The following is a 25,173-nucleotide window of genomic DNA, read 5'->3' as shown; positions in this document are numbered from 1 at the left end:
GTCAAATAAATAAAATCTTAAAAAAAAAAAAACAATAAAGTGATTGACAGATGGAGGCATGTGCTGAAACACAGGCAGAAATCCCTAAATGAGAAATTGTGTTCTTAAAGTATCACAGACAAAAACACAACTGAAAAGTGCTGAATTATGAATGATCATATTTGTGAGAAACACGGATGTATCCATACTGTGTAAGGATGTGTGCTCCTGTTTGTCCATAGGTCAGTAAGAAGCTTTGGGGTCATTCAAACCATTTGGGTAAATGAGGACAACATGCTGGTTTTGGTAACTACCTTGGTTTGAGACCTGATTTTTCTTACTTACTAGCTAAAGACCTTTAAATTAGTAAATTTCTCTTGCTTGTGCGTTTTTCAAGTGGGTAGTAATGTTTATCTCGAGGTAGACTGGGAAAATGAAGTGAAGTCCTTTGAGAATTGGACAGTAGAACTTTTTAGGCATGACGAGCTAATCATGGATGTCATCTTGTGTCTAAATGGGATTAAGTTCTGTTCTATCATTTTCCTGTCTACCCCCCCTTTTTAAAAAGATTTTATGTATTTAATTGAGAGAGAGAAAGAGAGCATGAATGGTGGGGAGGAGCAGAGGCAGAGGGAGAGGGAGAAGCAGGCTCTTCATTTGAGCAGGGAGCCTGACATGGGGCTCCATCCCAGGATTCTGGGATTGTGACCTAAGCCGAAGGCAGATGCTTAACCAACTAAGCCACCCAAGTACCGTTTCCTGTCTACCTTAAACAGGATTCATAAAAAGTTCTTTCAGAGAATATATTCTAACGGGTGTGTTTAAGAAAAATTATTTTGGGGGCGCCTGGGTGGCTCAGTGGGTTAAAGCCTCTGCCTTCAGCTCAGGTCATGATCCCAGGGTCCTGGGATCGAGCCCCACATCAGGCTCTCTGCTCAGCAGGGAGCCTGCTTTCTCCTCTGTGCCTGCTTCTCTGCCTACTTGTGATCTCTGTCTGTCAAATAAATAAAATCTTTAAAAAAAAAAAAGAAAAATTATTTTGCATATTGCGAGGCAGAGATAACCAACAGTTTATTACTTTACTATCTACATATCTAAATAGTCATGTTAGACTCTTCTCAAAGTGTTGGTATTTCATGTGATGGTGAAGATTTCCAAAGAATTCTGGGCATTTGAGCAGTTAGAAGTTTGTGCCTTTCTTTTTTAAGAATGCATGGTGATCATAGTTATGCAAGCATGGGTGTAAAGTTTTTTCAATTGTATGATTTAAACTAACCACTTATCTCCGTCTCCATTGTGATAAAAGACATTTTTTTCTTGTGTATTTTTTCATAACAGCTGATGTTTCGTAAAATGAGAGGCTTAAGTGAATTTCCGGAAAATGTTTCAGCCACTGGAGATGTCCTGTCTCACTTGACCTCCTCGGTTGATCTGGATTTCGGCGCGCACCATCCCCTCCACGTGACCATGCTGCCTAACCCCTCGCACCTGGAAGCCGTCAACCCCGTGGCGGTGGGGAAGACTCGGGGAAGGCAGCAGTCTAGGCAGGATGGGGACTACTCCCCAGATAGTTCTGCTCAGCCTGGGGACAAAGTCATTTGCTTACAGGTACTTGTAGTTTCAGGAAGTGAGGCAGGAGGCTGGGGAGACCAGGAGGAGGGAAAAGGAGATGGTAGATATTCAAGATGAAATTGAGAAAAGATGAAATTTTGGGAAAAGAAGATTCAGGGCTTGTTTTTAAAATTAATAGCAGATAGAGGTCCAGTCTCAAGGCAACTGACTTTAGAATCAGGTTTCACTCTTTTGGTTTTTTTTTTTTTTTTTTGAAGAACCACTTTAAACATTTTAAAAATTTAAATTCATTTAATTAACATATGATGTATTCTTGGTTTCAGAGGTATAGGTCTGTGATTCATCAGTCTCATATAATACCCAGTGCTCATCACCTCTCATGCCCTCCTGAATGTCCGTCACCCAGTTCCCCCAATCCCCCCAGCAACCCTCAGTTTCTTTCCTATGCTTAAGAGTCCCTTATGGTGTGTCTTGTGTTTTCCTTTCTTGAGTTGTGTGTGTTATTTAAGGGAGTATTGAGTGGTATCCCTGATGCTTTTCAGAGGACAGATTTCCTTACTTTGAGGAAACTACGTGGTCTCCATATATCTAGCAAGGTTTGCTTGTTTCATAGTAAAGGTCTTGGGGCACCTAGGTGGCTCAGTCAGTGAAGCACCCGAGTCTTGGTCCCAGCTCAGGTCTTGATCTCAGGGTTTTAAGTTCAAGCCCTACATTGGGCTACATGCTGGGTGTGGAGCCTGCTTAAAAAAATACTAATAAAATAAAATAAAGTCTTTGGCACCAAGGCAACCAGTACTGATCATTAGTGTGGCTCTTACTTCCTTTATCCACTCCAACCACCAGTTTTTTGTAACCCGACAGCCTAGAGGTTTGGACTCTGGGTCACATGTTTTTTTTTCCTATGAGTATTCATTTAAATATGAACCTTTAACTACTGGGCAATAATTAATTTTGGGCATTAGTCACTGAGTCTTTAAACCCCACAGGCATAGGTAAATCTATAAGGCAGGAGGATATTTGGCTATGTAAATGAATACCAACTGTGTCTTATTATCTCATATTAATTTTCATGAGCCAGGAACTTGTAGTAAGTAAATTGGGGGTAGGCAGCATTGCATTTGACTACAGTATGGTATTTTGAAATGGAAATGTTACATTGTTAATCATTCTCTTTACCTGTCACTTGACTTAATTCATGATACTTTAAAGTATTTCCATCACTCACGTTTACCCAGTGCGTGAAGTAGGTCTTCGCATGGACGTCCAAAGTAAGAGGTGAAAGTGCCGATCTCTTTAAAGTGCTGAGAAACTGACTGCTCTCTTTTGTCTACTTTGTGTTCTGAAATTATTTTGCCCTGCTGTGTTTGTACATGTCTTGCCTTGTTCAAGGACACAGTTCTAACTTCTTCTGAGAAGTCTAAATTTGGAGCCTATAAAATCCTGGTAGGTGAGATTCTGGATGCTTCTTTTTCTGCCTGTCTTCTCTTTATCTGGGTCCTGAACCTGGTAAAGGTAGATCGTCCTTTATGATGTCTGTGTGTCTAACCCTTGGCCATGTTTCTAATCCCTTGGCCATGTGTCTAACCCCCAGCCATGTTTCTAACCCCTTGGCCATGTGTCTAACCCCCTGGCCTGGGCAGCTCCCACCTAACCCAGCATTTGTTTGTACTTATGGACTCTTACTCCCAAAAAGCTTTATGGGGCATAGTGGAGTGGGTTCTCTTCTGATTTAAGAAGGAAATAAAATTAGCAAATGGCACATGTGTGCTTCAGTGCCAGGAATCCAAAGACCGTGATAAAACGATGCAAGTTATGAGCAGATGTTATGTTCTTTTTCTGAGAAATTTTTGTTTGAGAATGGTTGACACCAGATGTTATGTTCTTTTTTTTAGAGAGGGAGAGAGAGGTGGGGGGCAGGAAGTAAAAGAAAGGGAGGTGAGAGAGAAAATCTGAAGCAGGCCCCACCCTCAGCACTGGGTATGGAGCCTGATGCAGGGCTTCATTCCACAACCCTGAGATCATGACCTGAGCTGAAATCAAGAGTCAGATGCTTAACCAACTGGGCCACCTAGGCACCCCCCAGATGGTATGTTCTTAACAATGCCTCTCCTGTAACATTTTTTTTAAAGGAGCAGAAGAGGCACACATCCCTCCCTCTTCCTTGCTTTACTGAACTCCACTTACACTGATATCCCCCAGAAATTCCATCATCAAGGAGGAGTGTTCAGATGCCCAGAGCCCTTGGACCTGGTGGCTAAGAGTCGGACTTTACAGTGTAACGTGGTAAAGAAAAGACAAAGACTGTGGAACCAAGAAGACTTGAGATCAAATCCTGCCTTTGCTGCTTTCTGGCTTGGTGTGCTTGATTCTGTTACTTAGGGTCTTTGAATCTCATAGCTAAATGGGAGTATACTGCATTCTTCATAGTGTTCTGAGAATTAAATGAGACCATGTACATAATAAGTTCCTTGATCCAGGAGAAACGCTTGGAGGGGTGGAGAAATACATAGAAAAAAAAAAAAAAACCCAGAGGTACCATAGAAGGCCCAGTGTCTATTCCAATGTGAAATATACACTCTTGGTGAACCATGGTTTACTCATCTGTAAAAAGGACAGCAGTGACTTTCTTTTCTGCAACCCCTCCCCCTGCCCCACCTTGAATGGGTTAATGCTGTGCAGATAATGTAAAGGTATGTTATTACTAGGTATAGATACTCCAAAATGGAGGTCATCCATATAGTCCCTAGCCAAGGGAAGGTGTAGCCTGGAAATGTCACTTCTGCAAAGCAGTACTTCCTTTCTTAGCCAGAATATTCTATTTACATTAAAAAATGACTATATTAAGGACATTTTCAATGTCCTTTAAAAAAATCTACTTCCAAGTATTCTTCCTTCACACATATTTAAGTCTTTTACTTCTGTTATTGTTAGAATTGCAAGGGTCATGTTCTTAGGGGATCTGAGATCATTTTATTCTTTAGTCCATCATTTTGATATTAGCCTTTTGTTTAATTATTTTTTACTGCAATATATTTGATAATAACATTTCATAAATTTAAGGGGTATAACATGTTGATTTGACAGGTAATCTCCTTTTAGCCTGAAGTCAGTAGAATTCATATCTTCTAAGATCTAAAATCTACAATATCCTTAGTATTTGCATTCAACTTTTCTAAAACAGATTTCCCTTTCCCTCTACTGCTTTCCATCCATCAGGTTTTGTGGTGATACTGTGATCTAAAAGACTTCAAATGGTTTGGAAGAATAGCACATTTCAGATGTTGTGTGGTAGCATTTTGTTGGTTCCTTAAAGCATCCTTTCACTCACCTGTGAGAGACTGTCCCCCCTGCCTCCTGTCTTTGCAGTCAGATCACCCTTCTTTATGTTCCAAGGGGTGGCCAGTACACCCAATGGGGACCAGGAGATGCAAGGTGCACACGGACTCTCTTTAGATGTAAGATGATTGGGGAAGAGAGAGGGTTCAAAACTGTACCGTTCCTCATGTCTTGCAGTCTTTTTTCCTGAAAACTGTGCTGGGCTGATTTTCCTTCTATACCTCCAATAGCCCTTCCTTCTGTGGTGTTGTTGTTTGTTCTAGAATGTTGTTGGGTATATTAGAAATGATGCATGTGAGTGATAATGTGGTGGTGGGTAGAATGGATTGCCGGTGGTGGTCACAAGAGGAAAAGGGCTTTGAAACCTGCTTGAGATCAGGCAACCCTTCTAGAAAATCCTGTACAGAACCAGCAGAGTTTTGGGAAGGCAGGGGAGCAGTGAGAGAGAGCATTGTTGTTTTTATTCCTGTTATTATTTGAAAACAATTTATTCCAAATTGGAAACATAAATTTCTACACCCCTTATGTTCATTTTCTCATTTTCTCCTCCATGATTTAGGTTCACGGTGATGCATCTTTCTGTGGTCAGGGGATTGTTCCTGAAACATTTACGTTGTCTAGTCTCCCACATTTCAGAATAGGTGGGAGTGTTCATCTGATTGTCAATAACCAGCTGGGTTACACCACTCCTGCAGAAAGAGGAAGATCTTCCTTATACTGCAGTGACATCGGTATGTGACACAGGGAGGCAGCCCTAGAGAAATATCTAGTTTACTTAGAAGAGTGAGCCTCTCTGGTTATCCCATTTTAAATTTTGGATCAGATGGGCTCAGTAGTCACCAACAGTGTTACTAACATTCCTTGAAAACTCTGAGTGTGATCTTTGAATCCAGGGAAATAAGACAAGAGCAGACTGAGAGGCTGCCATCTCAAATTGTCCAAGAATCCAGTTGAATGATGTGGTGAAAACCAGGGATCAATGAATTTGGCACAACACCAGGGTACTTGTCTTTAGGGGATTCAGACCTGGGGTACCGAAAGCCCTCATCAAGAAGAATAGGTTCAACCAGTGAATTTGGCTAAGTGGTCTTGGTTAGAAGTTAGATGTGAGGAAGCCAAATTGACTTGTTTTATCCCAGAAATTGGGCAGTATGAAGAGAAAGGGCTTTTTTTTTTTTTTTTTTAAACCCATCACCCAGTTCACAGAGTAAACTGATAGGTGGTAGGAACTCTTCCATTTTTGCACCTAGACCCTGGCCTGGATGCCTTTTGGGGCTATCTGTGTGAATTTTCTTTTAAAGATCATTTATTTTTAAGTAATCTCTAGACCTGATGTGAAGCTTGAACTCATGACCCCAAGATCGAGTCTCTTGCTGCTGTGACTGAGCCAGCCAGAGATCCCTATCTATGTGAATTTTTTGTGATTAGTTTGATAGAGATACTGGAAACACGTTGTAGGACTTATCTTTGTTAGCTCATGTAATCTTTCCAACATTGCTAAGAGGTAGGAGCTATTATCTCAGTTCTACAGTAAGAAGACGGAGAGTCATAACTTTACTGAGGTCACAGAGTAAGTCACAGAGCTGGGACATGACCTCTTTCCTCTCAGCTAGTCTCCAAAGTGTGGGTTCTTAACCACCCAGCCAAGCTACCTCTTGAGTTTGTGCGCTGCCTCTGCACACAGGCAACTGGAGTTGGAGGTGGGCTAATGTCGTATGGGGATAGCTGGCTGGTTTCATCTGTCTTCTCTGCCTCAGGAAAGCTTGTGGGCTGCGCCATCATCCACGTCAACGGAGATAGCCCAGAGGAAGTGGTCCGTGCCGCACAACTGGCTTTTGAATACCAGCGCCATTTCCGGAAGGATGTGGTTATTGATTTGTTATGCTACAGGCAGTGGGGCCACAATGAACTGGATGAGCCCTTCTTCACCAACCCGGTCATGTACAAGATCATCAGGTACAATTATAAACCTTTGTTGAAGATCCCCTTGCCCCCATAGGGCTCACATTATTTTTACTATTTTTATGAGATGCTCTAAAGTAGGGTGACCAGCTCCATGGGTTGCCTAACGCACACAACTTTCGGTGCTAAAACTGGGACAGTCCTGATCAAACTGGGGTGGTCATTCTGTGGGTCCCAGGAAAGGTCCCCATATTCTTCAAACTCATTTGCTTGATGAATATACAAAGGCAATTTACCAACATCACTTGGCAGATGGGAAACAAGTAGGAGGACTTGGGCTGAGCCCATAGTATGCCATTGACAGGACCAGAAACCGGTCCTCCGTGATTCACTTGGTGCCTCGGCAAGAGGTAACATGACAGTTGTAAGGAATCTTGGGAACTGTGCTATCCAATATGGAGGCCACTATCATATGTGGCTCTTGAACACTTGAAATGTGGCTGGTCCTGCTGGAGAGGGGCTGTAAGTGTGATATACACACCAGGTTCCAAAGACTTCCATCTATCAAGAAAAACGTGAACTATCTCAATACTTTTTATGTTGATAAAGTATTAAAGTGACCATATTTTGCACATATTGAGTTAAATAAATTTGTTATGAAAATTAATTCTACCTGTTTTTTTTTAACCTTTTCTAATGTGACTGCTAAGAAATTTTTAATTACACATTGGCTAATGCTACATTTTTTTAAAAAAGATTTTATTTATTTATTTGACAGAGCACAAGCAGGCAGAGAGGCAGGCAGAGGGGGGGGAAGCAGGCTCCCTGCTGAGCAGAGAGCCCAATGTGGGGTTCAATCCCAGGACCCTGAGATCATGACCTAAGCCAAAGGCAGAGGCTTAACCCACTGAGCCATCCAGGTGCCCCTCATGCTACATTTTTCTTAAATTAACATATAATGTATTATTTGTTTCGGGGTACAGGTCTGATTCATCAGTCTTACACAATACACAGTGCTTATCACAACACATACCCTTCCCAATGTCTATCACTCAGTCAGCCCATCTCCCCACCCATCTTCTCTCCAGCAACCCTCAGTTTGTTTCCTAAGATTAAGAGTCTCTTATGGTTTGTCTCCCTCTCTGGTTTAGTCTTGTTTCATTGTTTCCTGTCTTCCCCTATGATACTCTGCCTTGATTCTTAAATTCTGCATATCAGTGATATATGATAATTATATTTCTCTGATTGACTTATTTCACTTACTATAATACCCTCTAGTTCCATCCACATCATTGCAAATGGCAAGATTTAATGTTTTGATGGCTGCATAATATTCCATTTTGCGTGTGTGTGTGTGTGTGTGTGTGTGTGTGACGTCTTCTTTATCTATTCATCTGTCAATGGACATCTGGGCTCTTTCCATGGTTTGGCTGTTGTGGACATTGCTGCTATAAACATTGGGGTGTAAGTGCCCCTTTGGATCACTACACTTGTATCTTTGGGGTAAATACCCAGTAGACATGCTACATTTCTTTTGGACAGTGCTGGGATAGAAGGTTAATATGATGGAGAGAAACATGTTACTTTGGAATTTCCTTTTTTGATACTAGAATTCCAAAGTGCAACAGAGCCCCTTCCCCACTTTAGTTCCTCATAGGTATAAATGAAAGCAGAGGAATAAATGGAGTGACTTTTTTTTTTTAAAGACTTTTTTTTTTTAAGATTTTATTTATTTATTTGACAGAGAGAGAGATCACAAGTAGGCAGAGAGAGAAAGGGAAGCAGGCTCCCTGCTGAGCAGAGAGCCTGATGCGGGACTCGATCCCAGGACCCTGAGATCATGACCTGAGGCGAAGGCAGTGGTTTAATCCGCTGAGCCACCCAGGCACCCCAATTGAGTGACATTTTATAGGTCATTCTGATCATAGGTAGCAGAGTGCTCTTAGAAGAACAAATCTGGAATTTAGCTCCTGAATGGCATGATGTGGCTCAGGGCCTTATTTAAAAAAAAAAAAATCTGTCTGGCTTACCTCTTTTGTCAGGACTGGATACAATAAAGTATGTGAACAAACTTTGTAGTTTAAAGTATTATATGAACATAGAGTATCATCATTATTATTGTAAAACCAAGGTACTGGTTATTATGGTTACTGGATTATTAAAGCTACCAAAAACAGATGTTGGTGACTTTGAGTTCAATACTCTTTGAAATAAGAGTGTAGACAGCGTAGGTCAGTCTTGTAAATAACTGTCCAGAATGTTCATAGAAGAACTCTACTAATTATTTCTATCTTAATGTAGACAAAAGCTTATAAAGATGGATTTGTTTTTTCTTGGAAGAGTTTTGTTTTTACTTGGAAGAGGTTGTTACTCCCCATTGCCTTTAGAAAAAAATAAGATATTGGAGTGAAAGTTACATAACATAAAATGGATCACTTTAAAGTGAGCAATTCAGAGGCATCTTGTATGTTCACTGTGTTGTCCCAACACCCACACTCTCTAGTTCCCGAACATGTCCTGCCTGCCTTCTTACAGTGATGATGCTCTGTGATACCTTTGACAATGACTGTGTCTGTCACTCTTCCACTGTTGCAAATCAGATTGACTTTTCTCCCTTGTTTGCTGCACAAGAGCCCGAAAGAGCATCCCGGACACCTATGCAGAGCACCTGATTGCCAATGGACTCATGACTGGGGAAGAGGTGTCAGAAATCAAATCCTCCTACTACTCGAAGTTAAATGACCATTTAACCAACATGGCGCACTACAGCCCCCCAGCCACCAACCTGCAGGCGCACTGGAAGGGTCTGGTCCAGCCGCCAGCCTGCATTAGCACCTGGAACACAGGTGTGGCCCTCGACCTCCTGCGGTTTATTGGTGGGAAGTCGGTGGAGGTGCCGGAGGAACTCCAGATGCACAGTCATCTGCTGAAGACCTACGTGCAGGTAGGGAGCCTGACAGTTTCAGGTTACTGTTTGTTTGTCTCGGGTCACAGAGAAATCGGTGTGGATCTGGTCTTTTTGAATTAGTGTTACTGATGGTGGGTCGCTAGTTTCTGGGAGCTGAGCCTAGTGAAGTTTTGGTACTGATAGTCACTGAGCTCTGATGTGTCCACTTCTTTTTTCTTTCTTCTTCCCTTCCAGTGCACATACGTGGTTTGGTACTGAGACTCAATGGAGTTTGGTACTGAGAGTCAATACTACTCATTTCCCTCCGTTTATTTATGTATTAAATGGTTAATACATCACATGCACGTGGGCAGCGTGCCTGTTACCACAAGTACAGTGGCACAGGAATGCCAGCTTTGATTTTTCTGACCAGTGAACAGAAAAACACTTTCATGTTAGGGGGTAGCTTAAATAAAAATGAAGAAATTCAACATGCATACCCAAAGGGCAACCATTTAGAGGCTAATGCACATCGCAGTTTTATGTATTGTCTCAAGTTAAATATAGACTGAAGTTTTAGTTGTCCTGCGCCTCGGGAGTCCTAGAATGTGGGACTCTCCGTGCAGAAATGGGGGAAGCAAGGCGCTAAAGGCCTTTGTGTTTACTTAAACTTGAACAGAGACACTGTCCTCTGGATGATTGTTACAACGCTAACTTCATCTTTAGGTTTTTTATTATACATAAAGAGACTTTATTTTTTTAAGACTTACTAATTCGAGTTGTAGAGGCAGAAGGGGCAGAGGGAGAGAATGTCCTAGCAGACTCCCGCTGAGTGTGGAGTCCCTTGATCTTACAACCCATGAGATCATGACCTGGGCCAAATTCAAGCGTCAGATGCTTAACTGACTAAGTCACCCAGGCACCCCAGGCGCTGAGACTCTTAAAACAATCTATGTACTTGCCATCCAGCTGAAGAACTAGAATATTAGAAGGATGGTCCCCCTCATGCCCTCCCTGGCTCCATCTCCTGTCTTCCATAAAGAGGTTAGCCACTAACTCTAGTGCCTGCTCGTTTTGCCTGTTTGAAAACCTAGAACTGCTATCCTGTTCTGTTTCCTTCTGCACTTTCTCTTTTACTTAATATTGTGATTTTGATACTTACTGTTATTGCATTACATTTTTTGGACTCAGTGTGAAAAAGGGGGTAGACTCTTAAAAGTGTCTTTTTTGTTTTTTTTCCTGCCCTTCCATTTTTTGCAGTCCAGGCTGGAGAAAGTGATGGATGGAACAAAGTTAGACTGGGCCACGGCAGAAGCTCTTGCCTTGGGCTCATTACTTGCTCAGGGTAAGAAGTTTCTGGTTAGCTGCACAGCTGGTAGGGAGTGTTTTGTATGACATTTGTGACCCCTGAGATTTTGAATTAGAGCTATCTCCCATCATTAACATTGCCTAGAGAGGCTCTAAACTTTTCTTACTTTGGTAATACTTAATCTTAGTATAACTCATGTTGGTAACCTTCATCAGAGAATAAATGACAGAGCATTTCTTGCTGGGAAACAGGCTCTGTGCTGGATGACTTGGGAAGGTATTTTCCTCTAAAGATTGTAGAGCAAATGATAACTCTCCATTCTTGTATATTCTCACATTACCCAGACTTTTGAATATAGCACAGGTATATTTTAATCAGGATAATCTCTTTGCTACAGAAAATTCTCAGTATGAGCTGATGTGTTAAGAATTCAGGGTCACCATGCCTTGTCAATACTTAGGTTATTCACGGGAGTCTGGATTTTTCTTTTTTCCCTGCCTGTTTTGTTAAGGTTTCAATGTCCGTCTCAGTGGGCAAGATGTTGGCCGTGGAACTTTCAGTCAGCGGCATGCAATGGTTGTTTGCCAGAAGACCGATGATACCTATATCCCTCTGAACCATATGGATCCTGATCAAAAGGGGTTTCTAGAGGTAGGATGTCTTATTAATCCGTTGTAAAACCCAGGTGCCGGGACGCCTGGGTGGCTCAGTTGGTTAAGCAGCTGCCTTCGGCTCAGGTCATGATCCCAGTGTCCTGGGATCGAGTCCCACATCGGGCTCCTTGCTCATCAGGGAGCCTGCTTCTCCCTCTGCCTCTGCCTGCCATTCTGTCTGCCTGTGCTTGCTCTCTCTCCCTCTCTCTCTCTGACAAATAAATAAATAAAATCTTTAAAAAAAAAAAATAAAACCCAGGTGCCGATAATTATAGTTAAAAGATTTTTTTTTAAAAGATTTTATTTATTTATTTGACAGAGAGAAATCACAAGTAGGCAGAGAGGCAGGCAGAGAGAGAGGAGGAAGCAGGCTCCCTGCTGAGCAGAAAGCCCGATGTGGGGCTTGAACCCAGGACCTGGGATCATGACCTGAGCCGAAGGCAGCGGCTTAACCCGCTGAGCCACCCAGGCGCCCCTAGTTACAAGATTTTTAAAGCAACTAGAAACAGATGTTAGCTGTTTTGAGTTCAATCTTCTTTTTTAAATTATTTTAAAATTCCAGTATAATTAACATGCTGTTATATTAGTTTTGGATATACTTCCTACATCGCCCAGTGCTCATCTAGATAAGTGTACTCCTAATCCCTTCATTTATTTCCCCCATTCCTCCATTCCCCCATTTCCTCATCCACCTATCCACCTCCCCTCTGGTAATGACCATTTCATTCTCTAAGAGTCTGGGTTTTTGTCTCTTCTTCTTTTTTCATTCATTTCATTCGGATCTTAGATTCCACACATGAGTGAAGTCATATGGTATTTGTCTTTCTCTGACTGACTTATTTCACTTACCATTATACCCTCTAGATACTACTCAACCATAAAAAAGAAGGAATTCTTGCCATTTGCAACAACATGGGTTTAATCCTTTTTGAAATAAAGGGTTCTGAATGGGTGGAGAATATAGGTCTATACACTTGGGATGGAAGGAGCATACTAGTGAGTAGACTAGAGCTGTTTCTCTGCAGCTACTTATCTGTATTCTTATAAATGTCAAATGGTTGTTCATTTTGTTAATCCAAAATTGACGTCGTGGGGCACCTGGGTGGCTCAGTCATTAAGCATCTGCCTTTGGCTTGGGTCATGATCCCAGGGTCCTGGGATCGAGCCCCTATTGGGCTCTCTGCTCAGTGGGAAGCCTGCTTCTGCCTCTCCTACTCCCCCTACTTGTGTTCCCTCTCTCACCGTCTCTTTCTCTGTTAAATAAATAAAATAAAATCTTTAAAAAAGCACACACACATGAAGCAAAATTGACATTGTAATCTGTGTGTTGCTGAATTCATTAAAGTAACCCAAAGATGTAGATAATAAGCCAATAACAACAAAAAAAAGCCCTGGGGCACCTGGTTGGCTCAGTTCATACAGCATGAAACTCTTGATTTTCAGGTTATGAGTTCAAGCACTACAGTGGGCATAGAGCTTACTTAAAATAAAAAAAGAGCCCAGCTTTCTCAAGGCTACCTTATTTTCTAAGGCTTAGTAGGCTTGACAAATGTATCTGTTACCATATATTTCTATGTGGTGGTCGCAATAGAGTCAAAGGCAGGGGCTGGGTCTTTTTATTTTTCTCTCCAACAGCTAGCATAGTGCTGGCCACATGATGTTTATTAAAATAAATTATCCTTCAAGGTACGCTTAGTGGCATGTCATCTTTTTTCCTATTCTAGCATTTGCTTGGGTATAATCTTGAGCTTACCGATACTCAGTATTTAAAAAAAATTACTTGTCAAAAGCAAGATGCCAGAACCATTGCTTAAAAGGACACAAAGCTCATCTTTTCTTTACATGAGTCTGAAATCTACCCCTGGATCAAGTCAGATTGGGGATCCAGACTCTGAAATGTAAAGTAGCCCCTCACCCCAGTGTCCTTCATTGAATTGTGCCTTGATATATAGTATCAGTTCATTTTGAATATTACTATCTAGAAAGCTCCAAGTAAATGCCTCGCATCTCTCATGAGGACGCTGTCCAGAGATTTCATTAGTTATCTAAGACTGTGTCTTTGTATGAAGGTCCTGGAGGAACTACTGCTCACTTGTGGTACTGAGAGGGGTTGCAGCTCACTGAGTAGTGGTTTGTCTTTACTGAGTATGCATTGTAAGTGCTTCGACCGCTCGGCCTTTCCTGGTCAGCAAGGGCTCCTAGGAAGGGATGCAGGCCATGGGACCCTGGGTGACTGTAGACCACCAAGGCTGTCTGTCCCCTCTGTGCTGTGTCTCATTCTTTACCTTTCTTCTCTCTACTTACATTTACACTATCACACTATATTTTATGTATCCAAATCAGATGCTTTTGGGAATAAATAAAACCATTAAAAAATCCAAGACATGAAGGTAGATGTGTGAATACAAGTGTATAAAGTATGCTGAATGCAGAGGTGAAGGTGTAGTGAGTCTACTTGGGAAGTCAGGAGAGCGTGGGGGAGGAAGCCAGATTTGAGCTGGGGCTGGAAGGACACGAGGAGTTGCCTAGTCTGAAGCACGTAGGGAGAACATTCCAGGTGGGCACAACTGTACACACAAAACCCCGTGAGGTGAGAGGACAGGGACTCCAAATAGCGTCATGTGACTGGAGATTCAGCTGCAAAGTGGGTACAGGGGCAAGGAAGAGGAGCCTGGCCTGACTCCGCACATCGTGAAAGATTTGGAATGTTACAGAAGCTGGAAACCTTGGAGGAATTTTGAACAGGTGATCAGGTTTTTATATCAGACAGAGCCCTCCTGATGGTACTTTGGATGCTGAAGGTGGATGAGAATTTTGGGCAGTTCTGTCCTAGCTTTATTGAGGTAAGGGCAATTTCTAAGGAGGGTTCTCAGTTGTTCTAGGCAGGAAATCGTGGGGACCTGAATTAGGGCAGAGGCAGTGTAGATGGAATATGGGGCCAGATTTGAGAACAGCGATAGGACTTAGTTGTAGATGTAGAGAGTGGAGAAGAAAAACTAGTCTTGCTTATCTCCTGGCTTCCTAACTCAGACATTTGCTATATGATGGTGGCATTCACCCAGATATAAAGAGAGGGAATGGGTTTGGTAAGGAAAGATGATGGATTCAGTTTTGGACATTTGCCTTTGAGGTGGCTGAAGAACCTAGAAGTTGCTGTCCATTACAGAAAGGCAATTAGATGTGTATGTCTGGAGTTAACAAAGGAATTTAGTCTCGAGGTACACATTTGGACGTCATCGGGGTGTAGAAATGTTTGAAACCACAGGGGTGGGCAGGGGTGGGATTATCTCCCTGGGAGAGAGCAGAATAGGAAGAGGACTGGGAGATAGGGTCCTGGGAAAAACAGTTTTTAAGGTGCTGGCAGAGGGAGAAATTTTTCCCAGGAGAGCACCCAGAAAGACAGGAAGACAACTGGGAGTCGCTGTGTCATGAACTGAAGGAGGGAGAAGTCAGATATGAGGAAGAACAACATGGCTGTTGGATTTAGCAACTGGAAGGTCAAGGGTCGACCTGGCATAGATCTGTTTTTTGTGGAGCGGTGAGAACAGAAGCTAGATTGCACTAGCCTGAGCGGTCAACAGGGGTTACAGAACTGGAGACAAGTGGATTAGATAATTCTTCTAGAAGCTTGATGGTGAAAGGAAGCTACAGCTGTACACCACTGGTCAGGGGACTGTTTCCTGTTGCATTTTTGAGTATTGATTTCTATCTGCTATGAAGGGAAAGTCAGTGAGGAGAGGTTCAGAAAGCAGGCATTAGGTGATGAAGCCAGTGAAGAAGCAGAAAGGAGAATGGATTTAGAACATTGGTGGGTATGTCAGCGTTGAGTAGGAAGACAAATGAGAAGGTGAGGACAGACAGAAGGTACGGGTAAAGTGGTCAGTCTAAACTCCATTTACAATGCACTCATAAATCTGAGAAATGTAGCTGTCTTTTAAAAAATTAATTTAGGGCGCCTGGGTGGCTCAGTTGGTTGAGCGACTGCCTTCGGCTCAGGTCATGATCCCGGACTTCCAGGATCGAGTCCCGCATCGGGCTCCCAGCTCCTTGGGGAGTCTGCTTCTCCCTCTGACCTTCTCCTCTCTCATGCTCTCTCTCACTCATTCTCTCTCAAATAAATAAATAAAATCTTAAAAAAAAAAAAGAAAAAAATTAATGTAACATATAGATTATAACTGAAATCAAAAGAGAAATCAGAGGGGCGCCTGGGTGGCTCAGTGGGTTAAGCCGCTGCCTTCGGCTCAGGTCATGATCCCAGGTCCTGGGTTCGAGCCCCACATCGGGCTTTCTGCTCAGCAGGGAGCCTGCTTCCTCCTCTCTCTCTGCCTGCCTCTCTGCTTACTTGTGATTTCTCTCTGTCAAATAAATAAATAAAATCTTTAAAAAAAAAAAAGAGAGAAATCAGAAAAGATAAGGTATTATACATATATTGTACATAATCCTACCATGCTTATAAATCATCTATTTTTATTTTTCTGTGTTGTCACTGAGTGCTTAAACATATAAGTCACACATTTTTATAGTTGTAGTCACAGTTTTTTTCCCCAGAGTCTTTTTTGTTTGTATGTTTTGTTTTTGTGTTTTTGAGAGAAAGAGTGTTCCCTCTCAGCGAGAGGGGCAGAGAGAGAGAGAATCTCAACCGGATTTCCTGTAGAGTGTGGAGCCCAACACAGGGCTTAATCTCACAACCCTGAGATCATTACCTGAGCTGAAACCAAGAGTCGGACACTAAACTAATTGAGCCTCCTAGGCTCCTCCAGAGGTTTTTGTTTTGTTTTGTTTTGATAAAAGATTTATTGAGATAAAACTTTTTGAATTTAGTCTTTCAATGTATACAATTCAGTGGTTTTTAGTATATTCACAGAGTGGTGCAAACATCACTACTATCTAGTTTCATAATGTTTTCAGCACCCTCAGAACGAAACCCCACTCTCCTCAGGCAATCACCAATTCGTTCTCTTGTGTTTATGGGTCTCTTTCTGCTTTTGTTTGTTTTCTCGTTTCTCCTGTTTTTTAGATTCCACATATAAGCGAAATCATTCAGTATTTATCTTACTCTGTGAGACTTATTTCGCTTAGCATCGTACCCTCTAGATTCACCCCTATTACCCTGTGACTGAGTAAAATCATGTTGCCTTTAACTGTCCTATCTTTTTTGCCTCCTCAGAGATCTAATTTGATATTCTGTTTTTCTTTTTTATCTTAACATGTCATGATGGTTCTTTTGCTTTATTGTGCAGATAGGATGTTAGAATAATGGATTCTAACCAAAGGTAGGCCTTCTTTGGTAACTTCCCCTCCTTTGTTTTGTGATGTCTTTTTAAAAGCTTGTGTGACACAGTTTTACTCTCAGTAATAAAAATAGGTTATCTGAGAAGTTAATTTTGCTTATCCTTTTAAAAAATTTTTAAATTATTACTATTTTTTTTTAACATGGGGCTCAAACTCATGAGCCTGAACTAAAGACATGAGCTGAAATCAAGAGTTGGATGCTTAACTGACTGAGCTACCCAGGCGCCCCTTATTTTACTTATCCTTAAAGAAAATCTTTAATGCCCACATTCCATTCTTTTCCCTCCTTCTCACTTCATGCCAACTTTCCCCAAATGCGTCATTCACAGAGAGCAATAGATCTCCTTTCTCAAAGAAATGGGAGATGACTGGAAAGAAAGTTCCCCTCTGGGCCCCTCATCCCTTTTGAGAGGTTTATGATGCTTTACTGACTTTTGTGTCCCCTGTCCTAGCATGACAGTGTTTCTGTTCTCTTCCTTTGTATTAGGTCAGCAACAGCCCGTTGTCAGAAGAGGCTGTCCTGGGATTTGAATATGGAATGAGCATTGAAAGCCCCAAGTTGCTGACCCTCTGGGAGGCTCAGTTTGGTGATTTCTTCAATGGTGCTCAGATCATTTTTGACACGTTCATCTCTGGAGGTTGGTGTTGGCATATGCGGGTGGCATGGCCCCAGCCCCTTGGGGACAAATAAATGGAAAAGGGCATAGCTGCCTATGAGGTGCTGTAGCACAGCTCCTCAGGAGAGTTGGGAGGCTGCCTTGCCCTCTGCTGGGGCCGGGCAGCTATTGCACGGTTATGAAAGCTGCCGGAGGGCTGGGGGCCACTCTGACCATAGGCAGCAACTTCTCCATGGGAGGGTGCTTGGCTGTCGGGAGCAGGGCATGTACCTGCCAGCTCCTAGGCAATGGACTTTTTGGTCTGCGTTTGGGACGTGTTGAGGAGCTGTGACATGAATACAAAGCAGGCAGTGGTGACACAGGGAGAATTTGTGCTTGGAGCGAATGGCGGCCTTGAAAACCCACTTCCCTAACCCAGGGATATTTAAGTATCTGAAAGCTGGTAGTTGTGCATCTTTATTGTATTTAATCACCATTTACAAAAGCAGAAGCTGCTTATTGCAAAATTCAAAGGTACGTAGTAAGGTACAAGTGTGAGCTTCTGTCACCCCATTTTCTGGGGGGAACCACTCTTGGAATTTGCACACTTCAGGCCTCCCTTTGCTGTGTTTCTCTGCAGCCTTATAGTTGTGAGGAAGAAAAGTGCTGGGACACCTGGGTGTCTCAGTCGGTTAAGCATTTGCCTTCAGCTCAGGTCATGATCCCAGGGTCCCGGGATCCAGCCCCACATCAGGCTCCTTGCTCTGTGGGGATTCGGCTTCTCCCTCTGCCTGCTGCTCCTCCTGCTTGTGTGCTCTCTATCTCACGCACGTGCGCTTGCAAGAGATAAATAAATCAATTCTTAAAAAAAAAAAAAAGAAGGAAGAAAAGTGCCTTGAGGGAACTGACTGAACTTTGACATGTACAGAAGCCATCCTGGAGTGTCTGCTCCCTCGGCTAAGGACAGTGGCCCGTGTTGCAAGTGGTACGTGAGGAAATGCAAGATCCACCTGGAATCAGAGATACATGCTGTCCTTGAACCCGGGTCATTCCCCTTTTAATTTGTGTTCCATCTGCTAGAGCCCGTTCAGTGAACATGTCCTGTAGGGTTTCAGCCAGCAGGATGGATATCTTCCTTCGAAGCCTGGAACACTGCTGGAAAGTGCGTAGAATGGAAATGATTTTAGGGGATCAGACAGCAAACTAAATTTGTGGCACTCCCAGGTCACCTCAGGCTATTCTGTTCCTGTCTCAGAGAGGTCTTACTCCCTGTCATGTGCTTTTCTAGGGGAGGCCAAGTGGCTCCTACAGAGTGGCATTGTTATTCTCCTTCCCCACGGGTACGACGGGGCTGGACCCGACCACTCCTCTTGCCGCATAGAGCGTTTCCTGCAGGTATGCGTCCCATGCCTTCTGGATTCCAAGAAACACTTCCTGCTTCCTAGATGGTTTGAAATAGAGTTGCATCCTATAGGTACTTCGTGCACACCTCAGACGAGAGGACTTGGAAGATTTGAATGACACAGATTTCATGCAATGTCAATATTCCTTATCAGCCTGATGCCTGGGGACACCAGCATCATGGTTATATAGCCATTAAAGTGGTTCTTGTATGGCAGAGGTCAGGGTCTCCCAAACCAGGCTGATTGTCAGAATCACCTGGGGAGCATTTTGTAAATAGAGATACAGGGACCAACACCAGATCAGATTCTTCAGAGTGAGGCCTAGGAATCTGTATTTTTACTTAAAAACTTTTTTTCAAGTAATGATTGTATTTTTATAAAATGATTCATGATCACCAAAAAAATTTTAAATAACCACCCAGAAATAACCATTGTTATTCATTGGTAAGGAGCAATACCTACGTCTTTTTCTGCATATGGTAGAATATACAGGAAAATATTAGGATATTTTATTACAAAAATTTTCGAACATACAGAAGTTAGAAGATTTTCCAGTGAACGTTTATAGGCCGACCCCTTAAAGTGTACCATTAATATTTTATTCTACAGTACTGGTTTATCACAACTACTCATTATCATCCTTCTGTCTCTAAACCTTTATTATCTTCTGATGCATTTCAGAGTAAATGGAGACGCCTGTACACATCCACTTAGTATGGGAATATCATTAGTCATTTTGGCATATGTGCCGATAAAATACACAACTAGATGATAGGTCAGTAGAAAGGTAGACAGAACAGTAGATAGATGCATAGTTATAGTGGTAGATGAAAATGCAGAAAAATGATTTTATAAAAATTAGGATACAGAAATAAATGGCAGGTAAATTAAAGATGGCATGTGATGCAAACAGAAAAGTACATTTTGGGAAAGAAATTACAGGATATGTACACACCTGTGTGGAAGATACGGTTTGGAAGTTGTCAGATACAGACATGTTTCTCTTAGGACAGCCTGGGTCTTTATGATTGAACGAGATAATCTGAACATTTGCTCCTTTCTTCCATTTTTTCCCTCAGATGTGTGACAGTGTCGAAGAAGGGGTAGATGGAGACACGGTGAACATGTTTGTGACACACCCAACCACCCCTGCACAGTATTTCCACCTGCTCAGGAGACAGATGGTTCGGAACTTCCGAAAACCCCTCATCATTGCTTCTCCGAAGATGTTACTCAGGTTCCCTGTAAGTAGAAAAAACTAGTTAGGAACCGTTTCTTGTTTTGTTGTTTAAAAAAAAAATTATTTAAAGTTAAGCTCGTTAACATAGAGTGTATTATTAGTTTCAGGGGTAGAATTTAGTGACTTATCAGTTGTGTATAACACCCAGTGCTCATTACATCACGTGCCCTCGTTAGTGCCCATCACCCAGTTACTCCAGCCCCTCACCCATCTCTCCTCAGGCAACCCTCAGTTGTTTCCTACAGTCAAGAGTCTCTTATGGTTGGCCTCCCTCTCTTGTTTTCATCTTATTTTTCCTTCCCTTCTCCTATGTTCCATCTGTTTTGATTCTTAAATTCCACATATGAGTGAAATCATATGGTATCAGTCTTTCTCTGACTGACTTATTTCACTTAGCATAATACCCTCTAGTTCTGTCCACGTTGCAGATGGCAAGATTTCATTATTTTTGATGGCCGAGTAACATTCCATTGTGTATAAATATACCACATCTTTATCCATTCATCGGTCGATGGACATCTGGGCTCTTTGCAGAGTTTGGCTATTGTAGACATTACTGCTATAAACATTTGGGTGTATGTGCCCCTTCAAATCACTACTTTTGTATCTTTTCGATGAATACCTAATAGTGCTGGATCTGAGGGTAGTTCCATTTTTAACTTTTTGAGGAAACTGTTTTCCACAGTTTGCATTCCCACCAACAGTTGAAAAAGGTTCCCCCTTTTCCACATCCTCACCAACATCTCTTGTTTCTTGAGTGGTTAATTTTAGCCATTCTGGCGAGTGTGAGGTAGTATCTCATTGTGGTTTTGATTTGTGTTTCCCTGATGATAAGTGACGTTGAGCATGTATGTTTTCATGTGTTTGTTGGCCATTTGTATGTCTTCTTTGGGGAAATGTCTGTTCATGTCTTTTGCCCATTTCTTGACTGGATTTTTTGTTTTTGGGGCATTGTGTTTGATGAGCTTTTTATAGATTTTGGATACTAGTGATTTGTCTGATAATCTACTTCCATTCCGTAAGTTACCTTTTAGTTTTGTTGATTGTTTCCTTTCCTTTTTATCTTGATGAGGTTCCAATAATTATTTTTGGTTTTGTTTCCCTTGCCTCTGGAGACATGTCTAGTAAGGATTTGCTGCTTCCAAGGTCAAAGGATCTTGATGGATTTCTACCTCACATTTAGGTCTTTCATCTGTTTTGAATTTATTTTTGTGTATGGTGTAACAAAGTGGTCCAGTTTCATTCTTCTGGATGTTGTTGTTGTCTAATTTTCCCAGCACTGTTTGTTGAAGAGACTTTTTTCTGTTGGATATTCTTTTTTTTTAAAGATTGTATTTATTTATTTGACAGAGAGATCACAAGCAGGCAGAGAGACAGAGAGGGGAGGGGAAGCAGGCTCCCTGCTGAGCAGAGAGCCCGATGTGGGACTCGATCCTAGGACTCTGGGATCATGACCTGAGCTGAAGGCAGAGGCTTAACCCGCTGAGCCACCCAGCCCCCCCCCCCCTTTTTTTTTTAAATGTATTTGTCAGAGACAGAGAAAGCACGTGCAGGGGGAGTGGTAGGCAGAGATAGAAGCAGGCTCCTTGATAGCAAGGAGCCCCACGTGGGACTCGGTCCCAGGACACTGGGATCATGACCTGAGCCAAAGGCAGACGCTTAACTGACTCAGCCACCCAGATGTCCCATCTGTTGGATGTTCTTTCCTGCTTTGTCGAAGATGAGTTGACCATGTAGTTGAGGGTTCATTTCTGGTTCTCTATTCTGTTCCATTGATCTGTTTGTTGTTTTTGTGTCAGTACCATACTGTCTTGCTGATTGTAGCTTCATAATAAAGCTTAAAGTCCAGAATTGCGAGCTCCCAGCTTTGATTCTTTTTCAACATTACTTTGGCTTTTTGGGGTCTTTTCTGGTTCCATACAAATTTCAGAATTGTTTGTTCTAGCTCTGTGAAAAATGCTGGTGGTATTTTAATAGGGATTGCATTGAATGTGTAAATTGCTGTGGATAGTATAGACATTTTTTTAAAAAAGATTTTATTTATTTCAGACACAGAGAGAGTGAGAGAGAGCAAGAGCTTGGGCAGGGGTGGGGGGGAAGGAGCAGGAGAAGCAGACTCCCTGCTGAGCAGGGAGCCCAACATGGGTCTTGATCCCAGGACCTTGGGATCATAACCTGAACGAAAGGCAGATGCTTAACTTACTGAGCCACCTAGGCACCCCAGGTAGTGTAGACATTTTAGCAATATTTGTTCTAATCCATGAGCATGGAATGTTTTCCCATTTCTTTGTGTCTCCTCTATTTCTTTCATAAGTGTTCTATGGTTTTGAGAGTACAAATCTTTTACCTGTTTGGTTAGGTTTATTCCTAGGTAGCTTATGGTTTTTGGTACAATTGTAAATGGGACTGATTCCTTGATTTCTCTTTTTACTGCTTCATTGTTGGTGTATAGAAATGCAACAGACTTCTGTGTGTTGATTTTATATACTATGACTTAGCTGAATTCCTGTATCAGTTCTAGCAATTTTTTGGTGGAATCTTCTGGGTTTTCTACATAGAGTATCATGTCATCTCTGAAGAGGAGAGTTTGAATTCTTCTTTGCCAGTTCAGATGCCTTTTATTTCTTTTTGTTGTCTGATTGCTGAGGCAGGGGCTTCTAGTACTATGTTGAATAATGGTGGTGAGAGTGGACATCCCTGTTGTGTTCCTGACCTTAGAGAAAAAGTCTCAGGTTTTCCCTGTTGAGAATGTTATTTGCTGCGGGTCTTCCCTATATGGCCTTTATCATGCTGAGGTATGTTCCCTCTATTCCTACTTTGTTGAGGGTTTTTAATCAAGAAAGGGTGCTGTATTTTGCCAAATGCTTTCTCTGCATCTATTGAGAAGATCGTATAGTTCTTATCCTTTCTTTCATTAATGTAGAATATCACATTGATTGATTTGCAGATATTGAACCACCACCCCTGCAGCCTAGGAATAAATCACACTTGGGCATGGTGAATAATCCTTTTAATGTTGGATCCAATTAGCTAGTATCTTGTTGAGAATTTTTGCATCCATGTTCATCAGGGGTATTGGTCTGTAATGTCCTTTTGTCATTTTTGTACATACTTGCTTCTATTTTCTGTATCTAATGTATTTATTTATTTATTTATTTATTTATTTATTTATTTAGGGCCTTTATTTATTTATTTTATGAGAACATGACCCGAGCTGAAGGCAGAGGCTTAACCTCTGAACCACCCAGGCACCCCTTTTTTTGGCTTTTTAAATTGAAATTTTAATTCCAGTTAACATGCAGTGTTATGTAAGTTTCAGGTGTACAAAATGGTGCTTCAACACTTCCATATATCACTTGGTTCTCATCACGACAAGAGCACTCACTCCTTAATCCCCTTTACCCGTTTCACCTGTTTCCCGCCCCACCCCCCTGACCCCCTACACTCTGCAAACCCACACATCCCCTTGTGTATAATTATATTTAAACAGAAACGTCTTTTCGGTTTTAGTTGGCCTAACTGCTTTCTCTCTTTAAAAAAAAAAATCATTCGGGAATAACTTGGACTATAGGGAGCACTCCATCTCACTGTGAGCAGAAATAATTTTTTAGAAAAAGTTTTATTTAAAGTGCAAGTAGTTCTAAGTACCAGTATTCTTCTTTTATCTGTGGGGTATACATTCCAAGACTCCCATCAGATGCCTGAGGTTGCAGATAGTACTAAACGCTGCACTCACCATGTCTTTTCCTATACACACATACCTATAATAAATTTTTTTTTTTTTATTTGACAGAGAGATCACAAGCAGGCAGAGAGGCAGGCAGAGAGATAGGAGGAAGCAGGCTCCCCGAGAGAGCAGAGAGCCCGATGCGGGGCTCGATCCCAGGACTCCGAGATCATGACCTGAGCCAAAGGCAGCGGCTTAACCCACTGAGCCCCCCAGGCTCCCCCTATAATAAATTTTAATTTATAAATTAGACACAGTATTAGCTTAACAAGGACTAAATAAAACATAACAATCATGATTATATATTATAAAAGAAGTTATGTGAATATGGTCTTTTTTAAAAATACCTTGTTTTTGCTGTACTCACCCTTCTTGTGATGGAGCAAGATGATAAAATGCGTACATAATGAGAGGAAGTAGGTGAATGACATAGGCATGGTGACAGCATGATGCTACTAGTGACCTTCTGACCACATGTCAGGAGGAAGATCATCTGCTTCTCGACCTAGATTGACTGTACGTAACACAAACCACTGAAAGCAAAACCAGAGAAAACCAAGTCTAATGTACTATATTGAGAGTAGCAAGTTGGGAATGCCAAGTATTTTGATGAAAACCAGTGGTGATATTCATTGGCTTTTACTGAGATTTTTTTCTGTTAAATGATTTACCAATGGGTAGACTCCTGTTTCAAACATTACAACAATATAGCTTATTGCTATAACATTTAAAAGGGTACCTCTATTCTCTCTCTCTCTCCTGTTCTCTCTCAAATAAATAAATAAAATCTTTAAAAAAGAAGAAAAGGTACATTTTGTCTGGGCTCACCTGAACTGAGTGTTAAGCACACAATATGTTTTTTATTTTATTTTTAATTTATTTTTATTTTTATTTTTTTGTGTGAGAGAGAGAGGGAGGGAAAGGGGTTGCATGTGTGAGCTGGAGGCGGAAGAGCAGAGGGAAAGGGAGAGAATCCTAAGTCGGCTCCATGCTCACCGTAGAGCTGGACAGACAAGAGGTTCGATCTCACCACCCTGAGTTCATGACCTGAGGCGAAATCAAGAGTCAGATGCTTAACCACTGAGCCACCCAGGGCCCCCCCCCCAATATATTTTTTAAGTCACAAAAATATGCAGAGTTCAAGATAATAAATATTGCTAAGCATCTATCCCATCTGCGAGCATTTTTTCTGGTTTTATATGAGAGTCTTAATTAGGATTAACGTTCAAAAAACCTTGGCACTTATTCGGATGCTAGGCAAAGGAGGTAAAAGAAGT

At 41.8% G+C, this 25,173-nt stretch overlaps 1 protein-coding gene across 2 annotated transcripts in view; it reads left to right on the top strand.

The window, feature by feature from the left end:
- The window catches only part of DHTKD1 (dehydrogenase E1 and transketolase domain containing 1), a 56,059-nt gene that overhangs the window by 23,054 nt on the left and 7,832 nt on the right, over positions 1-25,173 (top strand). For both annotated transcript variants that reach the window (XM_047741975.1, XM_047741974.1), the window contains 9 exons: positions 1,318-1,587; positions 5,447-5,618; positions 6,645-6,843; positions 9,421-9,733; positions 10,937-11,021; positions 11,497-11,636; positions 17,418-17,568; positions 18,815-18,921; positions 20,009-20,173. In XM_047741975.1, coding sequence (XP_047597931.1) covers positions 1,318-1,587; positions 5,447-5,618; positions 6,645-6,843; positions 9,421-9,733; positions 10,937-11,021; positions 11,497-11,636; positions 17,418-17,568; positions 18,815-18,921; positions 20,009-20,173 — 1,602 coding nt within the window. The remainder of the gene's footprint in view (positions 1-1,317; positions 1,588-5,446; positions 5,619-6,644; positions 6,844-9,420; positions 9,734-10,936; positions 11,022-11,496; positions 11,637-17,417; positions 17,569-18,814; positions 18,922-20,008; positions 20,174-25,173) is intronic.

The sequence above is a fragment of the Lutra lutra genome, chromosome 8 (assembly GCF_902655055.1).
Source record: "Lutra lutra chromosome 8, mLutLut1.2, whole genome shotgun sequence".
NCBI classification, from domain to species: Eukaryota; Metazoa; Chordata; class Mammalia; order Carnivora; family Mustelidae; genus Lutra; species Lutra lutra.
Note: the sequence above shows the minus strand (reverse complement) of the source record. Positions and strands in the feature narration are given on the sequence as shown.